Below are 25,514 nucleotides of genomic sequence, written 5' to 3'. Positions count from 1 at the left end.
AGTGTCCACGGAGTCAGTCTGGGTGGAAGTCAGAAATAGGAAGGGATCACTCACTCACTGTGCTGGGAGTAATCTATAGACCTCAAATAGCCCTCGGGACACCGAGGAACAGATAAGCAGGCAGATTTTAGAATGGTGCAGGAAATACAGGGTAGTAGTTATGGGTGATTTCAACTTCCCTCATATTGACTGGCACCTCCTGAGTGCAAGGGGGATAGATAGGGCTGAATTTGTCAGGTGTGTTCAAGAAGGATTCCTGACACAGTATGTGGACCGGCCGATGAGAGGAGAGGCTATACTGGATCTAGTTCTGGGTAATGAACCTGGTCAGGTGATAGACCTTTTGGTGGGGGAGCATTTTGGTGAGAGTGACCACAACTCCCTTAGCTTCAGCATAGCTATGGAAAGGGATAAAATCAGATGAAATGGTAAAGTGCTTAACGGAGGAAGGGCTAACTTTGAAGGGATGAGGCAGGAACTAGCGAGAGTAAATTGGGGGCATGAGAAGGCCTTGGCATGTAGGATTAAGGAGAACCCCAAGGCATTCTATGCGTATGTGAAGAACAGGAGGATGTCGAGAACGAAGGTGGGACCGCTAACGGATAAAGAGGGCAACATATGCCTGGAGGCGGAAGAGGTTGGGGAGGTCCTAAATGAATACTTTGCTTCAGTATTCATAAGTGAAAAGGATCTTGATCAGGATGAGGTCGAAGTAGAGTGGGCCTGTGTGCTGGACAATGTGGAGATTAAGGAAGAAGAAGTGCTGGATCTTCTTAAAAACATTAAGATTGATAAATCCCCAGGGCCGGATATGATACACCTCAGGTTGTTGTGGGAATTGAGAGAAGAGATCGCAGGAGCATTAGCTATGATCTTTGAATCCTCTTTGGCTGCATGGGAAGTGCCGGAGGACTGTAGAATGGCAAATGTAGTTCCCTTGTTTAAAAAACAGTAATAGGGAGAAACCTGGGAACTATAGACCAGTGAGTCTTACGTCAGTGGTATGCAGACTACTGGAAAGGATTCTTAAGAATCAGATCTATGAGCATTTGCGGAAGTACAGGCTACTCATGGATAGTCAACATGACTTTGTGAAGGGAAGATCGAGCCTGATTGAGTTTTTTGAAGAGGTAACAAAAGAAGTTGATGAGGGTAGGGCAGTGGATGTGGTCTACCTGGACTTTAGCAAAGCATTTGACAAGGTCCCGCATAAGAGACTCATCCAGAAAGTCATGAGGCATGGGATCAGTGGAACTTTGGCTGTTTGGATAAAAAAAATGGCTTAAAGGAAGAAAGCAGAGGGTAGTTGTGGAAGAAAAGTATTCTGCCTGGAGGTCGGTGACTAGTGGAGTGCCACAGGGATCTGTCCTGGGACCCCTGCTATTTGTGATTTTTATAAATGACCTGGATGTAGAGGCGGAAGGATGGGTGAGTAAGCTTGCAGATGACACGAAGATTGGAGGAGTTGTGGATGGAGCTGCAGGTTGTTGAAGGTTACAAGAGGATATAGACAGGCTGCAGAGTTGGGCAGACAAATGGCAGATGGAGTTCAATCCAGATGAGTGTGAGGTGATGCATTTTGGAAGGACAAACCAGAAGACTGAGTACAGGATTAATGGTCAGTTACTTAAGAGTGTGGATGAACAAAGGGACCTTGGGGTTCAAATCCATACATCCCTCAAGGTCACTGCACAGGTTGATAGGGTAGTTAAGAAGGCCTATAGGTTGCTAGGCTTCATTAACAGGGGGATTGAGTTCAAGAGTAGAGAGGTCATGTTGCAACTCTACAAATCTCTGGTGAGACTGCACTTAGAGTATTGTGTTCAATTCTGGTCACTTCATTATAGGAAGGATGTGGAAGCTATGGAGAGGGTGCAGAGGAGATTTACCAGAATGTTGCCTGGTTTGGAGAACAAGTCATATGAAGCAAGGTTAGCAGAGCTGGGACTTTTCTCTTTGGAGCGTAGAAGAATGAGAGGGGACTTGATACAGGTCTACAAGATTATGAGAGGCATAGATAGGGTGGATAGTCAGTACCTGTTTCCCAGGACACCAATAGCAAACACCAGAGGGCATAGGTACAAAATTAAGGGAGGGAAGTTTAGGGGAGACATCAGGGGTAAGTTTTTTTACACAGAGGTTTGTGAGTGCCTGGAATGACTTGCCAGGGATGGTGGTGGAGGCTAAAATATTAGGGGTATTTAAGAGCCTCTTGGACAGGCACATGGATGAAAGAAAAATGGAGGGTTATGGGGTAGTGTAGGTTTAGTACTTTTTTTAAAGGATTATATGGGTCGGTACAACATGGCGGGCTGAAGGGCCTGTGTTGTGCCGTAGTGTTCTATGGTTCTATGGTTCAGATCCTGAATGTTGGTGACGCGATGTTCCTTCAGTGTTGTCCGGTATTCAAGCAGGAGACTGGACCTCACAAAACACCTCGTGGATCGAGCCGCTGTTCTGCAAACTGCCTGATGGACAGTGCGACGCTGGGCAGCAAATGGAGATTCCAGTGCCACGTGCCGGCTCTCCGGAGCTGGAGGGGTTTAGAGGACATGTAGAGGGAAAGAGGTTCCGCTTATGGAACCAGCCCTGAATAACAGAGACTGAATCTTCAATTGGAACCACTCCACACACGGGTGAAGTTGGGAAACTACTTCACACGAAGGGCAGTGGAAATCAGAACTTCGGCGGAAAGCTGAATGTTTTCCCCTATGATGGATAACGTCCAGTCATGTGCTTTCTCTAGCAAATTCATCTTGGTCATCGCCATAGCATCTGTCACCTCGCAACACAATATTCTCTTCACATCCCCAGTTTCATGGCATTAAATAATTTAGTAGTTGATACTGTATTTATATTTACATTTAACCACCATTTCACACCGCAGCCTGCTCTTGAGCAAAACAGAATCTGAGCTGCTGGAGGGACTCAGTTGGACAGGCAGTATCTGTGGAGGGGAATGCACAGTGGACATTTCAGGGCAAGATTAGAAACATAGAAAACATACAGCACAATACAGGCCCTTCGGCCCACAAAGCTGTGCCAAACATGTCCCTGCCTTAGAACTACCTAGGCTTTACCCATGGCCCTCTATTTTTCTAAGCTCCATGTACCCATCCAGGAATCTCTTAAAAGACCCTATCGTTTCTGCTTCCACCACCATCATCGGCAGCCCATTCCACACACTCACCACTCTCTGCGTGAAAAACTCCCCCCTGACATCTCCTCTGTACCTACTTCCAAACACCTTAAAACTATGCCCCCTCGTGCTAGCCAATTTAGCCCTGCAGAAAAGCCTCTGACTATCCACACAACTATCCTCTCATTATCTTGTACACCTCTATCAAGTCACCTCTCATCCTCTGGCGCTCCAAAGAGAAAAGGCCGAGTTCACTCAACCTGTTCTCATAAGGCATGTTCCCCAGTCCAGACAACATCCTGTAAATCTCCACTGCACCCTTTCTATGGTTTCCACATTCTTCCTATAGTGAAGGAACCAGAACTGAGCACAGTACTCCAAGTGGGGTCTGACCAGGGTCCTATATAACTGCAACATTACCTCTTGGCTCTTAAACTCAATCCCACAATTGATGAAGGCCAATGCATTGTATGTCTTCTTAACCACAGAGTCAACCTGCGCAGCTGCTTTGAGCATCCTATGGACTCGGACCCCAAGATCCCTCTGATCCTCCACACTGCCAAGAGTCTTACCATTAATACTATATTCTGCCATCATATTTGACCTACCAAAATGAACCACCTCACACTTATCTGGGTTGAATTCTATCTTCCTTTTCTCAGCCCAGTTTTGCATCCTATCAATGTCCCGTTTTAACCTCTGACAGTCCTCCACACTATCCACAACACCCCAACCATCCCAACCTTTGTGTCATGACACTATCCACAACACCCCCAACCTTTGTGTCAACACAATTCTTGAACATCGATTGTCAGTCTTGCTTTTCAGGACATGTCCCTTTCAGTCCTGCCTCAGACTGAAAAAGGCTCTTCTCCCCGGCTTTAGATAGATAGATAGATAGATAGATACTTTATTCATCCCCATGGGGAAATTCAACTTTTTTTCCAATGTCCCATACACTTGTTGTAGCAAAACTAATTACATACAATACTTAACTCAGTAAAAAATATGATATGCATCTAAATCACTATCTCAAAAAGCATTAATAATAGCTTTTAAAAAGTTCTTAAGTCCTGGCGGTTGAATTGTAAAGCCTAATGGCATTGGGGAGTATTGACCTCTTCATCCTGTCTGAGGAGCATTGCATCAATAGTAACCTGTCGCTGAAACTGCTTCTCTGTCTCTGGATGGTGCTATGTAGAGGATGTTCAGAGTTTTCCATAATTGACCGTAGCCTACTCAGCGCCCTTCGCTCAGCTACCGATGTTAAACTCTCCAGTACTTTGCCCATGACAGAGCCCGCCTTCCTTACCAGCTTATTAAGACGTGAGGCATCCCTCTTCTTAATGCTTCCTCCCCAACACGCCACCACAAAGAAGAGGGCGCTCTCCACAACTGACCTATATCTTCAGCATCTCACTACAGACATTGAATGACGCCAACCTTCTAAGGAAGTACAGTCGACTCTGTGCCTTCCTGCACAAGGCATCTGTGTTGGCAGTCCAGTCTAGCTTCTCGTCTAACTGTACTCCCAGATACTTGTAGGTCTTAACCTGCTCCACACGTTCTCCATTAATGATCACTGGCTCCATATGAGGCCTAGATCTCCTAAAGTCCACCACCATCTCCTTGGTCTTGGTGATATTGAGACGCAGGTAGTTTATGTTCCGACAGTTCAATGTGTCTCTGATCCCACCCTGATGTGGAAATGGCAGCGATTCTTTCCCACTGAACACTTGCAGCAACATAACATTCATTCCGTGCACCTGACCCACTGAACTTGTGAATGGATATTGATTTACCGCCTGGTTCAGTCCCTTCCAACCTACATCCAAGACACATCACACGCGCTCCCCCCAACCTTCTTATTCTGACTTCTCCCCGTCCTGATGAAGGGTCCCGGCCCGAAACGTCAGCTGTTTACTCGTTTCCATAGATGCTGCCTGGTCTGCTGAGTTCCTCCAGCATTTTGTGTGTGAGGCTTTGGATTTGCAGCCTCTGAAGATTTCCTCGTGTTCGTCATTCCGTGAGACTGCAGCGCGAGTAGTGGACAATCGCGGTACTGCAGGGATTCAGCTGCTCCTCTGAATCAGGAAGTGGAGAGGGAGTTAACATGGCTTCGAAAGGACGGATCGAGAGTTTAACCGAGGAGGTAACTTGTCCCATCTGCCTGGATTTCTTCACTGATCCTGTCTCACCGGAATGCGGACACAGCTTCTGCCGCTCCTGCATCACTCGGTGTTGGGAAAAGGAGGAGAGAAACACTTGCCCGCAGTGTAAAGAGGAGTTTGCAGACCGCACCCTCAGGGTCAATCGGGCCTTAGCAAGTCTGTCCGAAAAATTTCAAGGACTAACCCTAACTCCGAAGGAGAAGGAAATTAAATTTTACTGTGAGGAACATGAGGAAGAACTGAAGCTGTTTTGTGAAGCGGACAAGAAACTGATCTGTGTGATGTGTGCCGCTGAGCGGGAACACAGAGAGCACCGATTCCTGTCGATTCAAGAAGCTGTTAAAATCTACAAGGTAGAAGTATCCCACTTTAGATCGCGTCTTTACTCTGTCGCATCTTTATTGTCTAATTCTTTCACTCTGTGATTTCCAGGATCGCATTAAATCTTCCTTGGGCTCTCTCACAAAAAAGAAATCCGACTTCGAGAAAATGGAGCAGCAACAGAAAGAGAAGATCTCTGGAGTTCGGGTGAGGCATTTTCCGATGCTGTTGTGTAATTTTATTTCATTTAAAATACAATAGCAGAGTATCATAGCACCAGTGGACTGGTTTCAATCTAGTCCTCTGGTGTTGTCTGCGTGGAGAATACATACATTCATAGTCAGCTACAGTACAGAAAGAGGTCCTTCAGCCCATCTAGTCTGTGCTGGCATTGTCTCTTGATGGGTCCCACTTAACCATACCCAGAGCCTTTCATGCATTTCTGATTCGTGTCCCTCTTCAAAATTCTCTTAATTGTTACAATCGAAGCCGCATCTACCACTTCTGCTTGAACCTCGATCCACTCTTCACCACCCTTGAGGGAAGAAATTGCCTCTCAGTTTCCCGTTAAATATTTCAACCTTCACCCTAAACCCGGGGGTCCCAATCTTTTTTATGCCATGGACTCCTACCATTAACAGAGGGGTCTGTGGATCTCAGGTTGGGTAGCTCAGCCCTAAAGATTTAACTCACTAGCTCTAGTCTCAGCCAGCTGCTGGGGTAAAATCTACAAGCATTCTATCAATGTAAGCCCCTTATAATGTATATGGCTCTCTGGAAGATCTCCTCCATCTCTTGTGTTCCAGTGAATGAAGTCCTAACCAAGCCGCATCTGTGTAAGTTTCTCTGCACTCCTTCAAGCTTTCCAGTAGGCAGATGACCAGACCTATGCAAAATACTCCAAATTTAGCCTCACCAACATCTTGTACAACCTCAACATAACATCCTAACTCCTGTATTCAGTGCCCTGATTTATAACCAAAGTTCCAAAAACAACTGTTGATGCTGATTTCATGGAATTTTGGATCTGTATTCCCAAATCCTTTTGTTCTGCTGCACACTTCAGTGCCCTACCATTCACTACACCGATCTTCTCCAAGTCTGTCCTGTCACCATGCAACACCTGACACTGTCTACATTCAATTCTATTTGCCAATTCAGCCGACTTTTCCACTGGTCCAGATCCTGCTGCACGCTTTGATAGATGCTGCTCCGGTCCTGGTGTCATCCCCACATTTGTGGATCCCGTTTACCCCGTTATCATCAAAACCATTAATATAGATGGCAAACAACAAACATCGGTCCCAGAACACACCACTAGTCACAGGACTCCAATCAGAGAGGTGACCATCTACCACCACTCTCTGCTTTCTGCTAAGCTGGTGTTGAATCTAATTAACTACTTCACCCTGAACGCCAAGTGTACAAACTTTCCAGATCAGTCTCCCATACAGGCATTGAAGGCCTTGCTAAAGTCCATATGAATGACGTCCACCACCTTTGCTTCATCAACCATCTTTGTAACCTGTTCAAAAACCTCGAGAAGTTTGATTGGGCATGACCCAGCATGCACAAAACCATGCTGTCTGCTCCTAATCGGGTCCTATTTACCCAAATATGTATCCCAGCTCTTACCCACTACTGATTTCAGGCTCACTGGCTTATAATTTTCCCGGCTTATTGTTAGAGCCATTCTTAAACAACAGAACATCATTAGCTTTCATCCAGTCTTCCAGCACCTCACCCATGACTAAGTTATGTTTTCAATATCTCTGTCAGAGCCCTTGCAATGTCTGCACTACCCTGCCACAAGGTCCGTTGGACACCTGCTCAGTCCCTGGGAGCTTCTCCACCCTAATTTGGCTCAAGCCTGCAAGCACCTCCTCTTCTGTAATTTGGTTACAGTCTGTGATCTTCCTGCAGCTCTGCTTCAGGTCTATAGTTTCCGTGTCTGTCTCCAGAGAAGTAAAAAAATACTTTAAGATCTCCACAATTTCTTTAAGCTCAATAGACAGATGACCACACTGATCTTCAATGTTTTACTTCACATTCCTTTTGCTCTTAACATACATATAGAAGCCTTTGGAATTCTCCTGCACATCGTCTGCCAGCGAAACATCAGTTACTCGTTCAGCTCTCTTGGTTTCTCCATTAAGTGTCCTCCTGCATTTCTTATGCTCCTCAAGCACCTCATTTGACCTAACTCCTAGATGATTTTCAATGATATTCCAAAGAAATCCTTGTTAACAGTAAATAAATAACAACTTTAATTAACCTTGCACAGATGGGTTGTATGTGAATCAAGTGGGAGATAATGTGCCAGTGAGGGAGAATATGTTTCATGGAGATGAGAGGAAATGGGTTCGCAGGGATTGCTCTGAGAACTATTATACACTTTAATGTGCAAAATCTTCACGGTACATGGATTCATAGAGTAATGGAATACGATAGCACAAAGACAGACCCACAGCCCATCTAGTCCATGCCAAACTATTCTTTTGTCTAGTCCCATTGACCACACCTGGGCCATAGCCCTGCATACGCCTTCCATCCATGTACTTGTCAAAAGTTCTCTTAAATGTTAAAATCGAACCCATGTACACCACTTCCACTGGCAGCTCGTTCCACACTCTCCCCACCCTCTGAGTGAAGACGTTCTCCCTCACGTTCCCCTGAAACATTTCACCTTCCACCCTTAATTCATGACCTATACTTCTAGTTTCACCCTAAAAGTGGAATAAGATTTACCCGATCTTTACCCATCATAATTTTGTATACCTCTATCAAATCTCCCCTCATTGTCATCTGCTCCAGGAAATAAATTCCTAACCTATTCAATCTTTCCATATAACTCAGGTCTTCAAGTCCTGGCAACATCTTGTAAATTTTTCCCGCACTCTTTCAATCTTACTGACAGCTTTTCTGTAGGTCGTAACCAGAACTGTCACAACACTCCGAATTCAGCTTCACCAACGTCTCATCCAACTTGAACAAAACATCCCATCTCCTGTACTCAGTACTTTGATGTCTGAAGGCCAGTGTGCCTAAAGCTCTCATTATGAACCTATCTACCTGTGATGCCACTTTCAATGAACCATGGGTCTGTATTCTCGAATCCCTCTGTTCTACTGCACTCCCTCCTGCCCCTCTGTTCACTGGATTGACCTCACTCTTGTTTGCATTATATTCCACTTGCCGTTTTTCATCTCACCTTTCACCCTTAATTATTTCACCATTTAAATCGAAGCAAGAGGCGGAGAGGGAAGAGGGAAAAGAAGCTCAGAGAGAAGCTTTTTTTTTAACTGATCGCAGAAAAGAGGCTAGACTGCGCAGGCACGTGACATAGCGCACCAAAGGTTTAAAAGAAAGACCACCATATACAGCGGTCATTGTCGGAGTGGACTGAGGCAGAGTGGGACGGCTTTGGCTCAATCAGGCTTCGGCGAGAACAGGCAGAGGTGAGGTTTGAATGGGGCACGACTGCGCAAGCGTGTGAAAGTCTGCCTGTGAGGCAGCGGGAGAATTTAAATAGCGACGAAAGGCTGAGTACGAGCTTCACTCCAGGTGAGGTAAGACCAGGTAAACTCCTTTAATTAATCTAATTAGCTTAGGAGTAGGTAATGGAGGCAGCAGTTAGGTCAGTTGAGTGCTCCGTTTGCAGTATGTGGGAAGTCAGGGTGAGCACAGCTGTCCCTGATGACTACACCTGCAAAAGGTGCATCCAGCTGCTGCTCCTGACAAACCGTGTTAGGGAACTGGAGCTGGAGCTGGATGAACTTCGGATCATTCGGGAGGCAGAGGCAGAAATAGACAGGAGTTTCAGGGAGATTGTCACCCCTAGGAGTCAGGAGACAGGTAGTTGGGTGACTGTCAGGAGAGGGAAGGGGAATAGACAGGAAGAGCAGAGCACCCCTGTGGCCGTTCCCATCAACAATAAGTATACCGTTTTGGATACTGTTGGTGGGGATGACCTACCAGGGACAAGTTGCAGTGGTTGCGTCTCTGGCACTGAGACTGGACCCTCAGCTCAGAAGGGAAGGAGGGAAAAGAGGAGAGCAGTAGTGATAGGGGATTCGATAGTTAGGGGGACAGATGGGAGGTTCTGTGAAAGAGATCGAGAATCCCGGATGGTCTGTTGCCTCCCTGTTGCCAGGGTCCGTGATATCTCGGATCGATTTCTCAGTATTCTCAAGAGGGAGGGTGAGCAGCCGGATGTCGTGGTCCATGTAGGGACCAATGACGTGGGTAGGAAGAGTGAGGAGGTCCTGAAAGGTGAGTTTAGGGAGCTAGGTGCTAGGTGCCAAATTATCCTCCAGGATAACAATCTCAGGATTGCTACCAGTGCCCCGTGCAGTTGGGTTTAGAAATAATAAGATAGTGGAGATCAACACGTGGCTGAAGACATGGTGCAGGTCAGAGAGATAATTGGGCAGTTTTCCAGGGAAGGTGGGACCTGTTCCGGTGGGACGGTTTACATCTGAACTGTAGGGGGACAAATATTCTTGCAGGTAGGTTTGCTAGAGAGGCTCCAGTGGATTTAAACTAGATACAAGGGAGGAAGGGAACCAGAGTGTAGGAACAGATGTATGGGAGAAGGAAGAAAAAGAAGACAGTAAAGTTCTTTGTAATGTTAGAGATAAACAGAGAGGAAGAGGTGCAGAATATCTTAAATGCATTTATTTTAATGCTAGGAGCATTGTAAGAAAGGTGGATGAGCTTAGAGCATGGATTGATACCTGGAAATATGATGTTGTAGCTATTAGTGAAACATGGTTGCAGGAGGGGTGTGATTGGCAACTAAATATTCCTGGATTTCGTTGCTTCAGGTGTGATAGAATCGGAGGGACAAGAGGGGGAGGTGTTGCATTGCTTGTCAGAGAAAATATTACAGCGGTGCTTTGGCAGGATAGATTAGAGGGCTCGTCTAGGGAGACTATTTGGGTGGAATTGAGGAATGGGAAAGGTGTAGTAACACTTATAGGGCTGTATTATAAACCACCTAATGGGAAGCGAGAATTGGAGGAGCAAATTTGTAAGGAGATAGCAGATATTTGTAGTAAGCACAAGGTTGTGATTGTGGGAGATTTTAATTTTCCACACATAGACTGGGAAGCCCATTCTGTAAAAGTGCTGGATGGTTTGGAGTTTGTAAAATGTGTGCAGGATAGTTTTTTGCAGCAATACATAGAGGTTCCAACTAGAGAAGGGGCAGTGTTGGATCTCCTGTTAAGGAATGAAATAGGTCAGGTGACGGAGGTATGTGTTGGGGAGCACTTTGAGTCCAGTGATCACAATGCCATTAATTTCAATATAATTATGGAGAAGGATAGGACTGGACCCAGGGTTGAGATTATTGATTGGAGAAAGGCTAACTTTGAGGAGATACGAAAGGACTTAGAAGGAGTGGATTGGGACAATTTGTTTTATGGGAAGAATGTAATAGAGAAATGGAGGTCATTTAAAGGTGAAATTTTGAGGGTACAGAATCTTTATGTTCCTGTTAGGTTGAAAGAAAAGGTTAAAAGTTTGAGAGAGCCATGGTTTTCAAGGGATATTGGAAATTTGGTTAGGAAAAAGAGAGATATCTACAATAAATATAGGCAGCATGGAGTAAATGAGGTGCTCGAGGAATTATAAAGAATGTAAGCAGAAACTTATGAAAGAAATTAGAAAAGCTAAAAGAAGATATGAGGTTGCTTTGGCAAGTAAGGTGAAAATAAATCCAAAGGGTTTCTACAGTTATATTAATAGCAAAAGGATAGTGAGGGACAAAATTGATCCCTTAGAGAATCAGAGTGGACAGCTATGTGTGGAGCTGAAAGAGATGGGGGAGATTTTGAACAATTTCTTTTCTTCGGTATTCACTAAGGAGAAGGATATTGAATTGTGTAAGGTAACGGAAACAAATAGGGAAGTTATGGAAACTATGACGATTAAAGAGCAGGAAGTGCTGGCGCTTTTAAGAAATATAACAGTGGATAAGTCTCCGTGTCCTGACAGGATATTCCCTAGGAACTTGAGGGAGTTTAGTGTTGAAATAGCAGGGGCTCTTACAGAAATATTTCAAATGTCATTAGAAACGAAGATGGTGCCGTAGGATTGGCATATTGATCATGTGGTTCCATTGTTTAAAAAGGGTTCTAAGAGTAAACCTAGCAATTATAGGCCTGTCAGTTTGACGTCAGTGGTGGGTATGTTAATGGAAAGTATTCTTAGAGATGGTATATATGATTATCTGGATAAACAGAGTCTGAATAGGAACAGTCAGCATGGATTTGTGTGTGGAAAGTCATGTTTGACAAATCTTACTGAATTTTTTGAAGAGGTTATGAGGAAAGTTGATGAGGGTAAAGCAGTGGATGTTGTCTATATGGACTTCAGTAAGGCCTTTGACAAGGTTCCACACGGAAGGTTAGTTAGGAAGGTTCAATCTTTAGGTATTAATATTGGAAAAGTAAAATGGACTCAACAGTGGCTGGGTGGGAGATGCCAGAGAGTAGTGGTGGATAACTGTTTGTCAGGTTGGAGGCCAGTGACTAGTGGTGTGCCTCAGAGATCTGTACTGGGTCCAATGTTGTTTGTCATTACATTAATGATCTGGATGATGGGGTGGTAAATTGGATTAGTAAGTATGCAGATGATACTAAGGTAGGTGACGTTGTGGATAATGAAGTAGGTTTTCAAAGTTTGCAGAGAGATTTAGGCCAGTTAGAAGGGTGGGCTGAGTGATGGCAGATGGAGTTTAATGCTGATAAATTTGAGGTGCTACATTTTAACCATATAACCATATAACAATTACAGCACAGAAACAGGCCATCTTGCCCTTCTAGTCCTTGCCAAAGCTTACACTCACCTAGTCCCACTGACCCGCACTCAGCCCATAACCCTCCATTCCTTTCCTGTCCATATACCTATCCAATTTTGCTTTAAATGACAATACCGAACCTGCCTCTACCACTTCTACTGGAAGCTCATTCCACACTGCTACCGCTCTCTGAGTAAAGAAATTCCCCCTCGTGCTACCCTTAAACTTTTGCCCCCTAACTCTCAAATCATGTCCTCTTGTTTGAATCTCCCCTACTCTCAATGGAAAAAGCCTATCCACGTCCTCGATCTATCCCCCTCATTATTTTAAATACCTCTATCAAGTCCCCCCTCAACCTTCTACGCTCTAAAGAATTAAGACCTAACTAGTTCAGCCTTTCCCTGTAACTTAGGTGCTGAAACCCAGGTAACATTCTAGTAAATCTTCTCTGTGCTCTATTTTGTTGATATCTTTCCTATAATTTGCTGACTAGAACTGTACACAATACTCCAAATTCAGCCTTACCATTGCCTTGTACAATTTTAACATTACATCCCAACTCCTATACTCAATGCTCTGATTTATAAAGGCCAGCATACCAAAAGCTTTCTTCACCACCCTGTCCACATGAGATTCCACCTTCAGGGAACTATGCACAATTTTTCCTAGATCACTCTGTTCTACTGCATTCTTCAACGCCCTACCATTTACGATGTATGTCCTATTTGGATTATTCCTACCAAAATGTAGCACCTCACATTTATCAGCATTAAACTCCATCTGCCATCGTTCAGCCCACTCTTCTAACTGGCTTGAATTTCTCTGCAAGCTTTGAAAACCTACTTCATTATCCACAACGCTACCTACCTTAGTATCATCTGCATATTTACTAATCCAATTTACCACCCCATCATCCAGATCATGACAAACAACATTATACCCAATACAGGTCCCTGAGGCACACCACTAGTCACCGGCCTCCAACCTGACAAACAGTTATCCACCACTACTCTCTGGCATCTCCCATCTAACCACTGTTGAATCCATTTTACTACTTCAATATTAATACCTAACGATTGAACCTTCCGTGCGGAACCTTGTCAAAGGCCTTAAAGTCCATATAGACAACATCCACTGCTTTACCCTCATCAACTTCCCTCATAACCACTTCAAAAAATTCAATATTTGTCAAACATGACCTTTCACGCACAAATCCATGCTGACTATTCCTAATCAGACCCTGTCTATCCAGATAATTACCTCGATTTTCAGAAGGCATTTGATAAGGTCCCACATAGGAGATTGGTGGGTAAAATCAGAGCTCATGGCATTGGGGGGAAGATATTGACATGGATAGAAAACTGGTTGGCAGATAGAAAGCAAAGGGTAATGGTGAATGGGTGTTTCTCGGAATGGCAGGTGGTGACTAGTGGGGTGCCACAGGGCTTGGTATTGGGACTACAGCTATTTACGATTTACATCAACGATTTAGATGAAGGCATTGAGAATAACATCAGCAAGTTTGCTGATGATACTAAGCTGGGTGGCAGTGTGGCATGTGATGAGGATGTTAGGAGAATTCAGGGTGACTTGGATAGGCTGGGTGAGTGGGCAGATACTTGGCAGATGATGTTTAATGTGAATAAGTGTGAGGTTATCCACTTTGGGAGTAAGAACAGGAAGGCAGATTATTATCTGAACAGTGTAGAGTTAGGTAAGGGAGAATTACAAAGAGATGTAGGAGTCCTTGTTCATCAGTCACTGAAGGTGAATGAGCAAGTGCAGCAGGCAGTGAAGAAGGCTAATGGAATGTTGGCCTTTATTACAAAGGGAATTGAGTACAAGAGCAAGGAAATCCTTTTTCATTTGTACAGGGCCCTGGTGAGACCACACCTGGAGTATTGTGTACAGTTTTGGTCTCCAGGGTTAAGGAAGGACATCCTGGCTATAGAGGAAGTGCAGCGTAGATTCACGAGGTTAATTCCTGGGATGTCCGGACTGTCTTATGCAGAGAGGTTAGAGAGACTGGGCTTGTACATGCTGGAAATAAGGAGATTGAGAGGGGATCTGATTGCAACATATAAGATTATTAAGGGATTGGACAAGATAGAGGCAGGAAATATGTTCCAGATGCTGGGAGAGTCCAGTACTAGAGGGCATGGTTTGAGAATAAGGGGTAGGTCATTTAGGACAGAGTTAAGGAAAAACCTTCTCCCAGAGAGTTGTGGGGGTCTGAAATTCTCTGGATGCTTTCAAGAAGGAGCTAGATAGGTATCTTATGGATAGGGGAATCAAGGGATATGGGGACAAGGCAGGAACCGGGTATTGATAGTAGATGATCAGCCATGATCTCAGAATGGCGGTGCAGGCTCGAAGGGCCGAATGGTCTACTTCTGCACCTATTGTCTATTGTCTATAATTATATATACCATCTCTAAGAATACTTTCCATTAATTTACCCACCACTGACATCAAACTGACAGGCCTATAATTGTTAGGTTTACTCTTAGAACCCCTTTTAAACAATGGAACCACATGAGCAATACGCCAATCCTCCAGCACCATCCCCGTTTCTAATGACATTTGAAATATTTCTGTCAGAGCCCCTACTATTTCTACACTAACTTCCCTCAAGGTCCTAGGGAATATCCTGTCAGGACACGGAGATTTATGCACTTTTATATTCCTTAAAAGTGCCAGTACTTCCTCCTTTTTAATTGTCATAGTTTCCATAACTTCCCTACTTGTTTCCTTTACCTTACACAATTCAATATCCTTCTCTTTAGTGAATACCAAAGAAAAGAAATTGTTCAAAATCGCCCCCATCTCTTTCAGCTCCACACATAGCTGTCCACTAAGGGATCAATTTTATCCCTCACTATCCTTTTGCTATTAATATAACTGTAGAAACCCTTTGGATTTATTTTCACCTTACTTGCCAAAGCAACCTTGTATCTTCTTTTAGCTTTTCTAATTTCTTTCATAAGTTTCTGCTTACATTCTTTATATTCCTCGAGCACCTCATTTACTCCATGCTGCCTTTATTTTTTATAGATCTCCCTCTTTTTCTGAAACAAGTTTCCAATATCTCTTGAAAACCATGACTCTCTCAAACTTTTAACCTTTCCTTTCAACCTAACAAGAACATAAAGATTCTGTACCCTCAAAATTTCACCTTTAATTGACCTCCATTTCTCTATTACATCCTTCCCATAAAACAAATTGTCCCAATCCACTCCTTCTAAGTCCTTTCGTATCTCCTCAAAGTTAGCCTTTCTCCAATCAATAATCTTAACCCTGGGTTCAGTCCTATCCTTCTCCATAATTATATTGAAACTAACAGTATTGTGATCACTGGACCTGAAGTGCTCCCCAACACATATGTCCTTCACCTGACCTATCTCATTCCCTAACAGGAGATCCAACACTGCCCCTTCTCTAGTCGGTACCTCTATGTATTGCTGCAAAAAATTATCCTGCACACATTTTACAAACTCCAAACCATTCACCCCTTTTACAGAATGGGCTTCCCAGTCTATGTGTGGAAAATTAAAATCTCCCACAATCACAACCTTGTGCTTACTACAAATATCTGCTATCTCCTTGCAAATTTGCTCCTTCAATTCTCGCTCCCCATTAGGTGGTCTATAATACAGCCCTATAAGTGTTACTACACCTTTCCCATTCCTCAATTCCACCCAAATAGACTCCCTAGATGAGCCCTCTAATCTATCCTGCCAGAGTACCGCTGTAATATTTTCTCGGACAAGCAATGCAACACCTCCTCCTCTTGTCCATCCGATTCTATCACACCTGAAGCAACGAAATCCAGGAATATTTAGTTGCCAATCACACCTCTCCTGCAACCATTTTTCACTAATAGCTACAACATCATATTTCCAGGTATCAATCCATGCTCTAAGCTCATCCACCTTTCTTACAATGCTCCTAGCATTAAAATAGATGCATTTAAGAAACTCTCCACCTCTTCCTCTCTGTTTATCCCTAACAATGCGATCAACTTTATTATCTTTTTCTTCCTTCTCCCCTACATCTTCGGTCTGAGTGCTCCCCTTCTCTATCACCTGCTTATCCATCCTCACACACTGTCTACTAGCTTTCTCTATTTATGAACTAACCTCCTCTCCCCTAGTCTCTTCAATTTGATTCCCACCCCCCAACCATTCTAGTTTAAAGTCTCCCCAGTAGCCTTAGCAAATCTCCCCACCAGGATATTGGTCCCCCTAGGATTCAAGTGTAACCTGTCCTTTTTGCACAGGTCACAGCTGCCCCAAAAGAGGTCCCAATGATCCAGCAACTTGAATCCCTGCCCCCTTTTCCAATCCCTCAGCCACACATTTATCCTTCACCTAATTCCATTCCTACTCTCACTGTCACGTGGCACAGACAGTAATTCCGAGATTACTACCTTTGCGGTCCTTCTTCTAACTCCCTTCCTAACTCCCTGTATTCTCCTTTCAGGACCTCTTCCCTTTTCTTACCTATGTCATTGGTACCTGTATGTACCACGACCTCTGGCTCCTCACCCTCCCACTTCAGGATATCTTGTACGTGATCAGTAACATCCCAAACCCTGGCACCAGGGAGGCAAACTACCATCTGGGGTCTCCTGATCGCATCCACAGAATCGCCTATCTGACCCCCTAACTATCGAGTCCCCTATTACTACTGCCTTCCTCTTCCTTTCCCTACCCACCTGAGCCACAGGGCCGGACTCTGTGCCAGAGGCACGACCACTGTTGCTTCCCCCAGGTAGGCTGCCCCCCCCCCCAACAGTACTCAAACAGGAGTACTTATTGTCAAGGGGTACAGCCACTGGGGTACTCTCTAGTACCTGACTCTTCCCCTTCCCCCTCCTAACTGTGACCTACCTGTCTGCCTCCCGTGGTCCCAGTGTGACCACCTGCCTGTAACTCCTCTCTATCAACTCCTCACTCTCCCCGACCAGACGAAGGTCATCGATCTGCAGCTCCAGTTCCCTAACACGGTCCCTTAGGAGCTGCAGCTCGACACACCGGGTGCAGACGTGGACGTCCGGGAGGCTAGGAGACTCCAGGACCTCCCACATCTGACACCAAGAACAACAAGCTGCCCTCACACTCATAATTCCCCTTTCCTCAAATAACAGGGAAAACTGAAACCTAAACCAACCTTGCCTTGCCTGTTTCTGCCTGAGCCCGATGAGCCAAAGCCCTTAAGCCCTCACTCTGCTCCCGGCTCACTCCGCTGCCTGCAAAACGACGCTGCCCATTGTATAAGGTTGTGTCCTTTTTAAATCTTCCCCACTTCACTGCCGGACGTCACATGCCTGCGCAGTCCCGCCTCTCTTAACTCCGATGAGAATAAGAAAAATTCAAGATGGCTCCCGCCGCACTCCCGTTCTGATCCTCCGACTTCCTTCTCCAAGGAAAGATGTCAACAAAATAGAGAGAGTACAAAGGAGATTTACTAGAATGTTACCTGGGTTTCAGCACCTAAGTTACAGGAAAAGATTGAACAAGTTAGGTCTTTATTCTTTGGAGTGTAGAAGGTTGAGGAGGGACTTGATAGAGGTATTTAAAATTATGAGGGGGATAGATAGAGTTGACGTGGATAGGCTTTTTCCATTGAGAGTAGGGGAGATTCAAACAAGAGGACATGAGTTGAGACTTAGGGGGCAAAAGTTTAAGGGTAACAGGAGGGGGAATTTCTTTACTCAGAGTGGTAGCTGTGTGGAACGAGCTTCCAGTAGAAGTGGTAGAGGCAGGTTCGGTATTGTCATTTAAAGCAAAATTGGATAGGTATATGGACAGGAAAGGAATGGAGGGTTATGGGCTGAGTGCGGGCCAGTGGGACTAGGTGAGAATAAGCGTTCGGCACAGACTAGAAGGGCTGAGATGGCCTGTTTTTGTGCTATAATTGTTATATGGTTATATAGTTAATTCATGACAAATACTTCTAGTTTCACCGAAACAAAGTGGAATAAGATTTACCCGATCTTTACCCATCATAATTTTGTATACCTCTATCAAATCCCCCCTCATTGTCATGTGCTCCAGGATATAAATTCCTAACCTATTGAATCTTTCCATATAACTCAGGTCTTCAAGTCCTGGCAACATCTTGTAAATTTTTCCTGCACTCTTTCAATCTTACTGACAGCTTTTCTGTAGGTCGTAACCAGAACTGTCACAACACTCCGAATTCAGCTTCACCAACGTCTCATCCAACTTGAACAAAACATCCCATCTCCTGTACTCAGTACTTTGATGTCTGAAGGCCAGTGTGCCAAAAGCTCTCATTATGAACCTATCTACCTGTGATGCCACTTTCAATGAACCATGGGTCTGTATTCTCGAATCCCTCTGTTCTACTGCACTCCCTCCTGCCCCTCCGTTCACTGGTCTGACCTCACTCTTGTTTGCATTATATTCCACTTGCCGTTTTTCATCCCATTTCCCAGCTGGTCCACATCCTGCTGCAAACGTTGATGGCCGTCCTTGCTGTCTACTCCGGCCGAATCTCACTGTCACCTCAACTTTGTTCATCCAGTTTACCATATTATCATCTAGATCGTTGACATAGTTGACAAAGAACAACACACCCAGCACTCAACCCTGAGGCACAGGACTCATCACAGATCTCAGTCAGAGAGGCAACTGTCTCTACCCCTCACTGGATTCACATGCAAAGCGAATGTCTACTCCAATGTTCTACCTCATTCCATGTCATAAAGAGACACAACACGGCAACACAGTAAATTAATCTTCACCTTTCTTTTGACAGGAGCAGTCACACTGTGTTCAGTCCCACATCACATCCCAGTTTGCTGAACTGCGCCAGATTATCACCGAGAAAGAGCAGCGCGCACTCCGAGATCTCAGGGAAGAGGAGGAGAGGATTCTAAATCCAATGGAGAAAAATCTTCAAGAGATTCAAGAGAATTTAAATTCTATCCAGAAGGAAATCTCAAAGTTACAGGAACAGATGGATCAGCAAGAAAATATTACATTCCTCATGGTGAGAGATTTCAGTTTGGTTCTGTAAAAGTGCAATTACATAATTATGTATTTTAATCAATGTGGTATTTACAAATACTGTCATTGTAAACTGATATTCACCAAACAGACATTGTGACTGTTCAGGATTGTCGTTGACCCTAAACTGGCCCCCAACAGCATCTGTACATCACAGGACAGTCTACAACCTTCTCGGGAATGAGTTACTCTGATCAGAGCACTGAGCTGGTGATCGTTTCTGTGATTCCCACGTATAATATCCCCGATACTCAGAGTAACACCCAGTTACAGTCACAGGCTGTGAGTGTGTCTGGTGTGGTGGGTGTGGGGGTCTCTCTGTCGATCAGTGGGAACTGATAGTGAATTGCAGAATGTGACCCACATGTCAGATTTACCACCAATATCTGGTTTGTATCAGGTTCATTGGTTGAGAGAATTTTGCACTGTCTGTTTTCCTTTTCAGATATATTCTTCATTAGACCATTATCCATTTTACACCACAGACAGGTCTTTCAGTCCATTCCCTCCTATCAATTTCCCTGCTTCACAAGTCTCCTCCCACCTACTGACCACACGCAGCTACTGTGTCCCGAACTCCACGGTCCCTCGTGTGTTCATCCAGCTTCCCCATTGCATTCAGTCTCTGCTGTTCCACTTCAACCATTGATCAACGAGATCCTCCCTGACATCGTATCCAGAAACATATTCACAGCCTGTCCAGTCTTTCCCGTCAGTTCCATCCTCTCAGTTATGGGATAATTATCAACTTTCTCCCGGGTTCTGTGCCCCTTGTTACAGTATCCCCTTTCTCCGTGTGTGTCAGTGAGAGAGAGCTGGGAAGTGGGAATTTTCTGCAGCTTGTAATAACTTGGCTCAAATTCCTGCGGTCAGGATGCAGTCAGTCAATTGAGATCTGTGTTTTATTTATTTCAGGAGGAAGCTCGTCGGAAGAGGAGGTAGGACATGGTCTTTACTGAAACTCTGTATGGATTTGTAAAATAGTTCCAATATCGCCGATGCTCAGTTTATAACCAGCTGTGTAATATTTACAGGATCAGTGATGATGAACAGGTGCTGTCAGTGACACATGGCACCCTACCTGTTGAAAAATTCGATCACCCCTTTTTGTTGAACACAACGTTGAGAGAAATATTTGATACAACTAAGCGAGGTAAACACTTACAGTTTTCTTTCTCCATGTTTGTGAACAATTTTAAGTGATACTTACTCACAAAGACTGTCTGTAACTCTGGGTGAAGACATCACTGTCACATGGTCAGCTGGAGATGTCAGACCCCTGAACACACCTACACAGGGGGACGATACAACCAGTACTGTAGATTATCCACTGCATCCTGAACCAATCCACACTACACAAACACGCTAAGACAGCACCAAGTGATAAAATCTGGTATCCGTCGGGTGACCAGGATTGTCAGAAAACTACATTGAACTCTTCACTGCTCGGCCTGTCTGAGCCGTCCGTGACTGCAGACTCTGATTGACTCAGGTCTGCCCCCTGCTGGACTTGCGACCCTCACTGTTGTTATCAAACCCCCACATTGAAGCCTCAGACTGAGACCGGACACACTAACCTGCACTGACTTGGTCAAGATTTCATCTCGGAAGAAGCACACACAGCATTCCCAGCCTGGGAAAGCTCCCTCACGTACACACACAGAACGATTGGCAGATTGTGGCCAAAGCCTCCAAGTGAGAGGAGGAAATACCTCATGACACGCCCATCTCCCCCTCTGTTTCCCCACCTCCTGCCTTCAATTCCAAGATCATTTGTGGCCAGTAACCTGTGAACATTCTGTGGTTGTTCACTGAGGCTCCAGTTACAGCTTTCGTTCACTTTATTTCTCCTCTCCCCACAAATCTGACAGCACGGAGATTTGATCATTTCAGAAGCCGGCACCTCCCTACACTGAATCCCCAGTATTTCTGCGGTTGTCAGATCCTCGTTCCCTCCCCTCGGGTGGATCTTTTATCGAGTTGAGAAACAGGACATTCAGTGAAAAGCTGCAGCAGCACCCCCACATCCTCTGTCGATATCTCATTCCAGTCATTGAGCTTTAAACATGGAATCAGGCCCTTCAGCCCACCTTGTCCATACTATAATTATAAATAATGAGAAGCATAAATAACATTAAAAATAATCGAAATTGTTTCAGTGATCCTGTAGTGATCTAGGTAAACACCTCCACTTTTCACTATACCACCAATTTTACTGTCATCTGCAAACTCACTCACCATGGCATCTATATTCTCCTCCAAATTGTTGTAACTATGGACAGTGGAACTTGAACTGATCCCCATGGTAACACCACTGGTCACAGTGCTCCAGTCTGGACAACACCTCTCCACCACCACCCGCTCTCTCCTACCGCCAGACAAATTTTACATCCAAATGGATAGCTCACCGTAAATCCCACATGATCAAACCTTCTCTATGAGCCTTCCTCATGGAACCTTGTCCATGGCCCTGCTGAAGTTCATGTGGACAATGTCCATCACCCAATTCTCAACGATCCTTTCTGTCCCCTCATCAAAGAAAAATTAATTAAATTTGTGAGACACTATTTCCCAGGCATAAAACAGAGCTGACTATCCTGACTCAGTCCCTGCCTTTCCAAATGCTGGTAAATCTGTCTCTCAGTGTCCATTCCAGTAATTGTCCCACCACTGATGTTAGGCTCAGTGACCTGGAGTTCTCTGGCTTGACCTTCCTGTCCTTCTGAACTCAAGACAATACCTGAGCCACCCTCCTGTCTTCCAGCAGCTCACCTGGGGTGAAATGTGAAGCAAATTTATCTGCCAGGGGCGTGGAATTCATTCCCTAGTCTTGAGGTACTCAGACATATATATACATAGACATATACATATACATTTATCAGTGTAAACAACGGAATTACGGCAATATTGAGTGCATTATCTTGGACAGAAGAAAATAATATCAAAAAGGCTGTAATCTGTTCAGACGGTTTGTCTGCATTAACCTCTATCAAATCAAGAAAATCAGAAAGTAGACAGGATATTTTATTGGAGATTCTATGCAAGTTGTATACACTGACCGAAAATGGGGTAGAAGTAAGCCTCCTTTGGGTTCCTGCTCATTGTGGTGTGGAGGGTAATGAAAAAGTGGACATCATAGCTAAACAATCACTCAAATCGTCTATAATAGAGGTCCAGATCTCTCCAAGCAAAGCGGAAGTCAAAAGCGTTATAAAAACACCTATTGAGGAGACATGGCAGAAGTACTGGGAGACAACTGTACAAAATACAAAGGCAAGTCAGGTACCAAAGAACCTCAGGTGGGCATGGAAAGACAGAAGTGATCATCAGTCGTTTCAGAATTGGTCACACGAGTCTTAACTACACATTATACAAAATAGGGAAACAAGAATTGTGTGAATACTGTAATAAACAAGAAACAGTTGAACATGTATTGATAAACTGTAAGAAGTATGAAAGAGAAAGAGTGAAGATGATAGGAGCGCTTCAGATAAACAAAAGAACTGCTGTGGGTATAGAAGACATTTTAAGTGGGAATCAAGAGAAATACGGACCTATATCATGAAGTATCTGAAAGACTGACGAAGTCTTCAGTGCTGACGAAGAGTCTCGGCCTGAAACGTCGTCAGCGCTTCTCCCTATAGATGCTGCCTGGCCTCCTGCGTTCCACCAGCATTTTGTGTGTGTTGCTTGAATTTCCTGCATCTGCAGATTTCCTCGTGTTTGCCTGAAGGTGTTATATTTGAATGCACTAGGGACAGAGAATAAGGTAGATAATCTTGTAGCATAGTTAGAGACGTATGACATCGTGGGCATCACTGAATCATGGCTGAAAGAAGATCATAGTTGGGAGCTGAACATCCAAGGATACACATTGCATCGGAAGGACCGGCAGGTAGGCAGAGTGGGTGTGGTGGCTCTGTTGGTAAAAATTGAAATCAAATCCTCAGAAAGAGGTGACACAGGATTGGAAGGTTTGGTTCTTGTGGGTCGAGCTAAGAGACTGCAAAGGTAAAAAGACCCTGTTGGGAGTTAGACACAGTCCTCCGAACAGTAGCCTGGATGTGGGATATACATTACAATGGGAGATAAAAAGGACCTGTAATACGGGCAACGTTCTGATAATTATGGGGAATTTCAATATGTAACTGGGTTGGGAAAGTCTGGTTGAGCTGGAGCCTAAGAAATGGAATTTGGAGGATGTGTATAAGATTGCTTTTAGAGCAGCTTGTGTTCGAGCATACAAGGAGATCATGTATTCTGCATTGAGTGTTGTGTACTGAACCGAATTTGATTGGGGAGCTTAAGGAAAAGGAACCCTTAGTAGATAGTGATCATAACATGAGAGAATTCACCCTGCAGATTAACAGGGAGGAGATAAAGTCAGATGTATTCGTATGACAGTGGAGTAAAGGGAATTACAGAGGCATCAGACAGGAACTAGCCAAAGCTGATTGGAAGGAGACACTATCAGGGATGATTCAAAGTAATTTTATTCTGAAAATACAATTGTGATAAAGATGGCAAATGCAACGCTGCATTCATTTCAAAGGGATTAGAATATAAAAACAATGAGATAATGCTGAGCCTTTATAAGACACTAGTCAGGCTGCACTTGGCGTATTGTCAACAGTTTTGGGCCCCATATTTCAGAAATTATATGTTGCCATTGGAGAGAGTCCAGAAAAAGTTCACGAGGATGGTTCCAGGAATGAAAGGGTTAACACATGGGGAGTGTTTGTCAGCTTTGGGCCTGTACTCACTGGGATTTAGAAGGATTGTGGGGGATCTCATGAAACCTACCGAATGTTGAAAGTACTCGATAGGGTGGATGTGGAGAGGATGTTTCCTATGGTGGGAGTGTCCAGAACTCGAGGGCACAGCCTCATAATTGAGGGATGACCCTTTAGAACAGAGTTGAGGAGGAATTGTTTTTTAGTCAGAGTGTAGTGAATCTGTGGAATATTCTGCCACAGAGAGCTGTGGAGGACCAGACGGTGGGTATACTTAAAGTGAAAATTGATCGTTTTCTGATTGGTCGGTTTATGGAGAGGGCAGATGTAGTGGGTTTGAGTGGAATCTGTATAGGCCATGATGGAACAGCGGAGCAGACTCGATGGGCTGAATGGACTAATTCTGCTCCTATATCTTATGCTCCTCTGGTCTACTCATTATTCATTATCTTGCATACCCATGTCTCTGGGAAATACACTGAGGGCCTCTCCCATCTCCTGTGACTCCAGGTGGAGTGGCACGGTAGTGCAGTGGTTAGCACAACGCTTCACAGTACAGGTGACAAGGGTTCAATTCCCACTGCTGCCCGCACGGAGTTTGTACATTCTCCCCGGGACAGTGTGGGTTTCCTCCGTCTGCTCCGGTTTTCTCCCACAGTCCAGAGATGTACCGGTTGGTCGGTCATTGTAAATTGTCCCATGATGCGTCTAGGATTAAATCAGGGGATTGCTGTGTGGTGTGGTTCAAAGGGCTGGTAGGGCCGATTCCCCTCTGTATCTATTAAACTGATCCTTAATGAAAAACCCTGCATCCGGACAGAGAGTGGAGTGTGTGGGTGATGAGGGGCTGTGAGGGGAATGGGTCTCTGGGAAGGGGGACTAAGATCCCCTATAAATCATTCCCCTCTCACCTTAAATCTACACCCTCTGGTTTTGGACACCTTATTCTGGAAAAAGACACGTTATCTATGCCCTCTATGATTTTATATACTTTGACCAGGGGTCACCCCTACACTCCCGGGAAATAGCCCCAGCTTATCCACTCTCTCATTTTAAGCCAAGCCCTCCAGTCCTGGTAACATCTTCCTGAAGCTTCCTGTCCAGTGTGATGACATCCGTCCCATAGTCCGGGAACCAGGAATGCACACAGTACTCCGAGTGTGGTCTACCCTCGATGTCAACGGCCTTGGTGAAGTCCATGTGGACAATGTCTACCACCCTGTCCTGGACAATCCTCCGTCACCTCTTCAAACAACTCAATCAAATTTGTGAGACGTGATTTCCCAAGCACAACGTCATCCTTTTCTT

At 44.6% G+C, this 25,514-nt stretch overlaps 1 protein-coding gene across 2 annotated transcripts in view; it reads left to right on the top strand.

The window, feature by feature from the left end:
• Window positions 1–5,242: 5,242 nt before the first annotated feature.
• The window catches only part of LOC140720007 (nuclear factor 7, ovary-like), a 67,038-nt gene continuing 46,766 nt past the window's right edge, over window positions 5,243–25,514 (top strand). The window contains exons 1-5 of one of the 2 annotated variants that reach the window (XM_073034922.1): window positions 5,243–5,663; window positions 5,743–5,838; window positions 19,229–19,456; window positions 20,389–20,411; window positions 20,508–20,626. In XM_073034922.1, coding sequence (XP_072891023.1) covers window positions 5,253–5,663; window positions 5,743–5,838; window positions 19,229–19,456; window positions 20,389–20,411; window positions 20,508–20,626 — 877 coding nt within the window. In that variant the 5' untranslated portion in view covers window positions 5,243–5,252. Of the gene's footprint in view, window positions 5,664–5,742; window positions 5,839–19,222; window positions 19,457–20,388; window positions 20,412–20,507; window positions 20,627–25,514 lie in introns of both variants that reach the window. The other variant, XM_073034915.1, reaches the window with a different exon arrangement.

This window comes from Hemitrygon akajei, chromosome 2, assembly GCF_048418815.1.
Source record: "Hemitrygon akajei chromosome 2, sHemAka1.3, whole genome shotgun sequence".
In the NCBI taxonomy this organism is placed as follows: Eukaryota; Metazoa; Chordata; class Chondrichthyes; order Myliobatiformes; family Dasyatidae; genus Hemitrygon; species Hemitrygon akajei.
The sequence above is the reverse complement of the archived record's forward strand: the minus strand, read 5'-3'. Positions and strand labels throughout refer to the sequence as shown.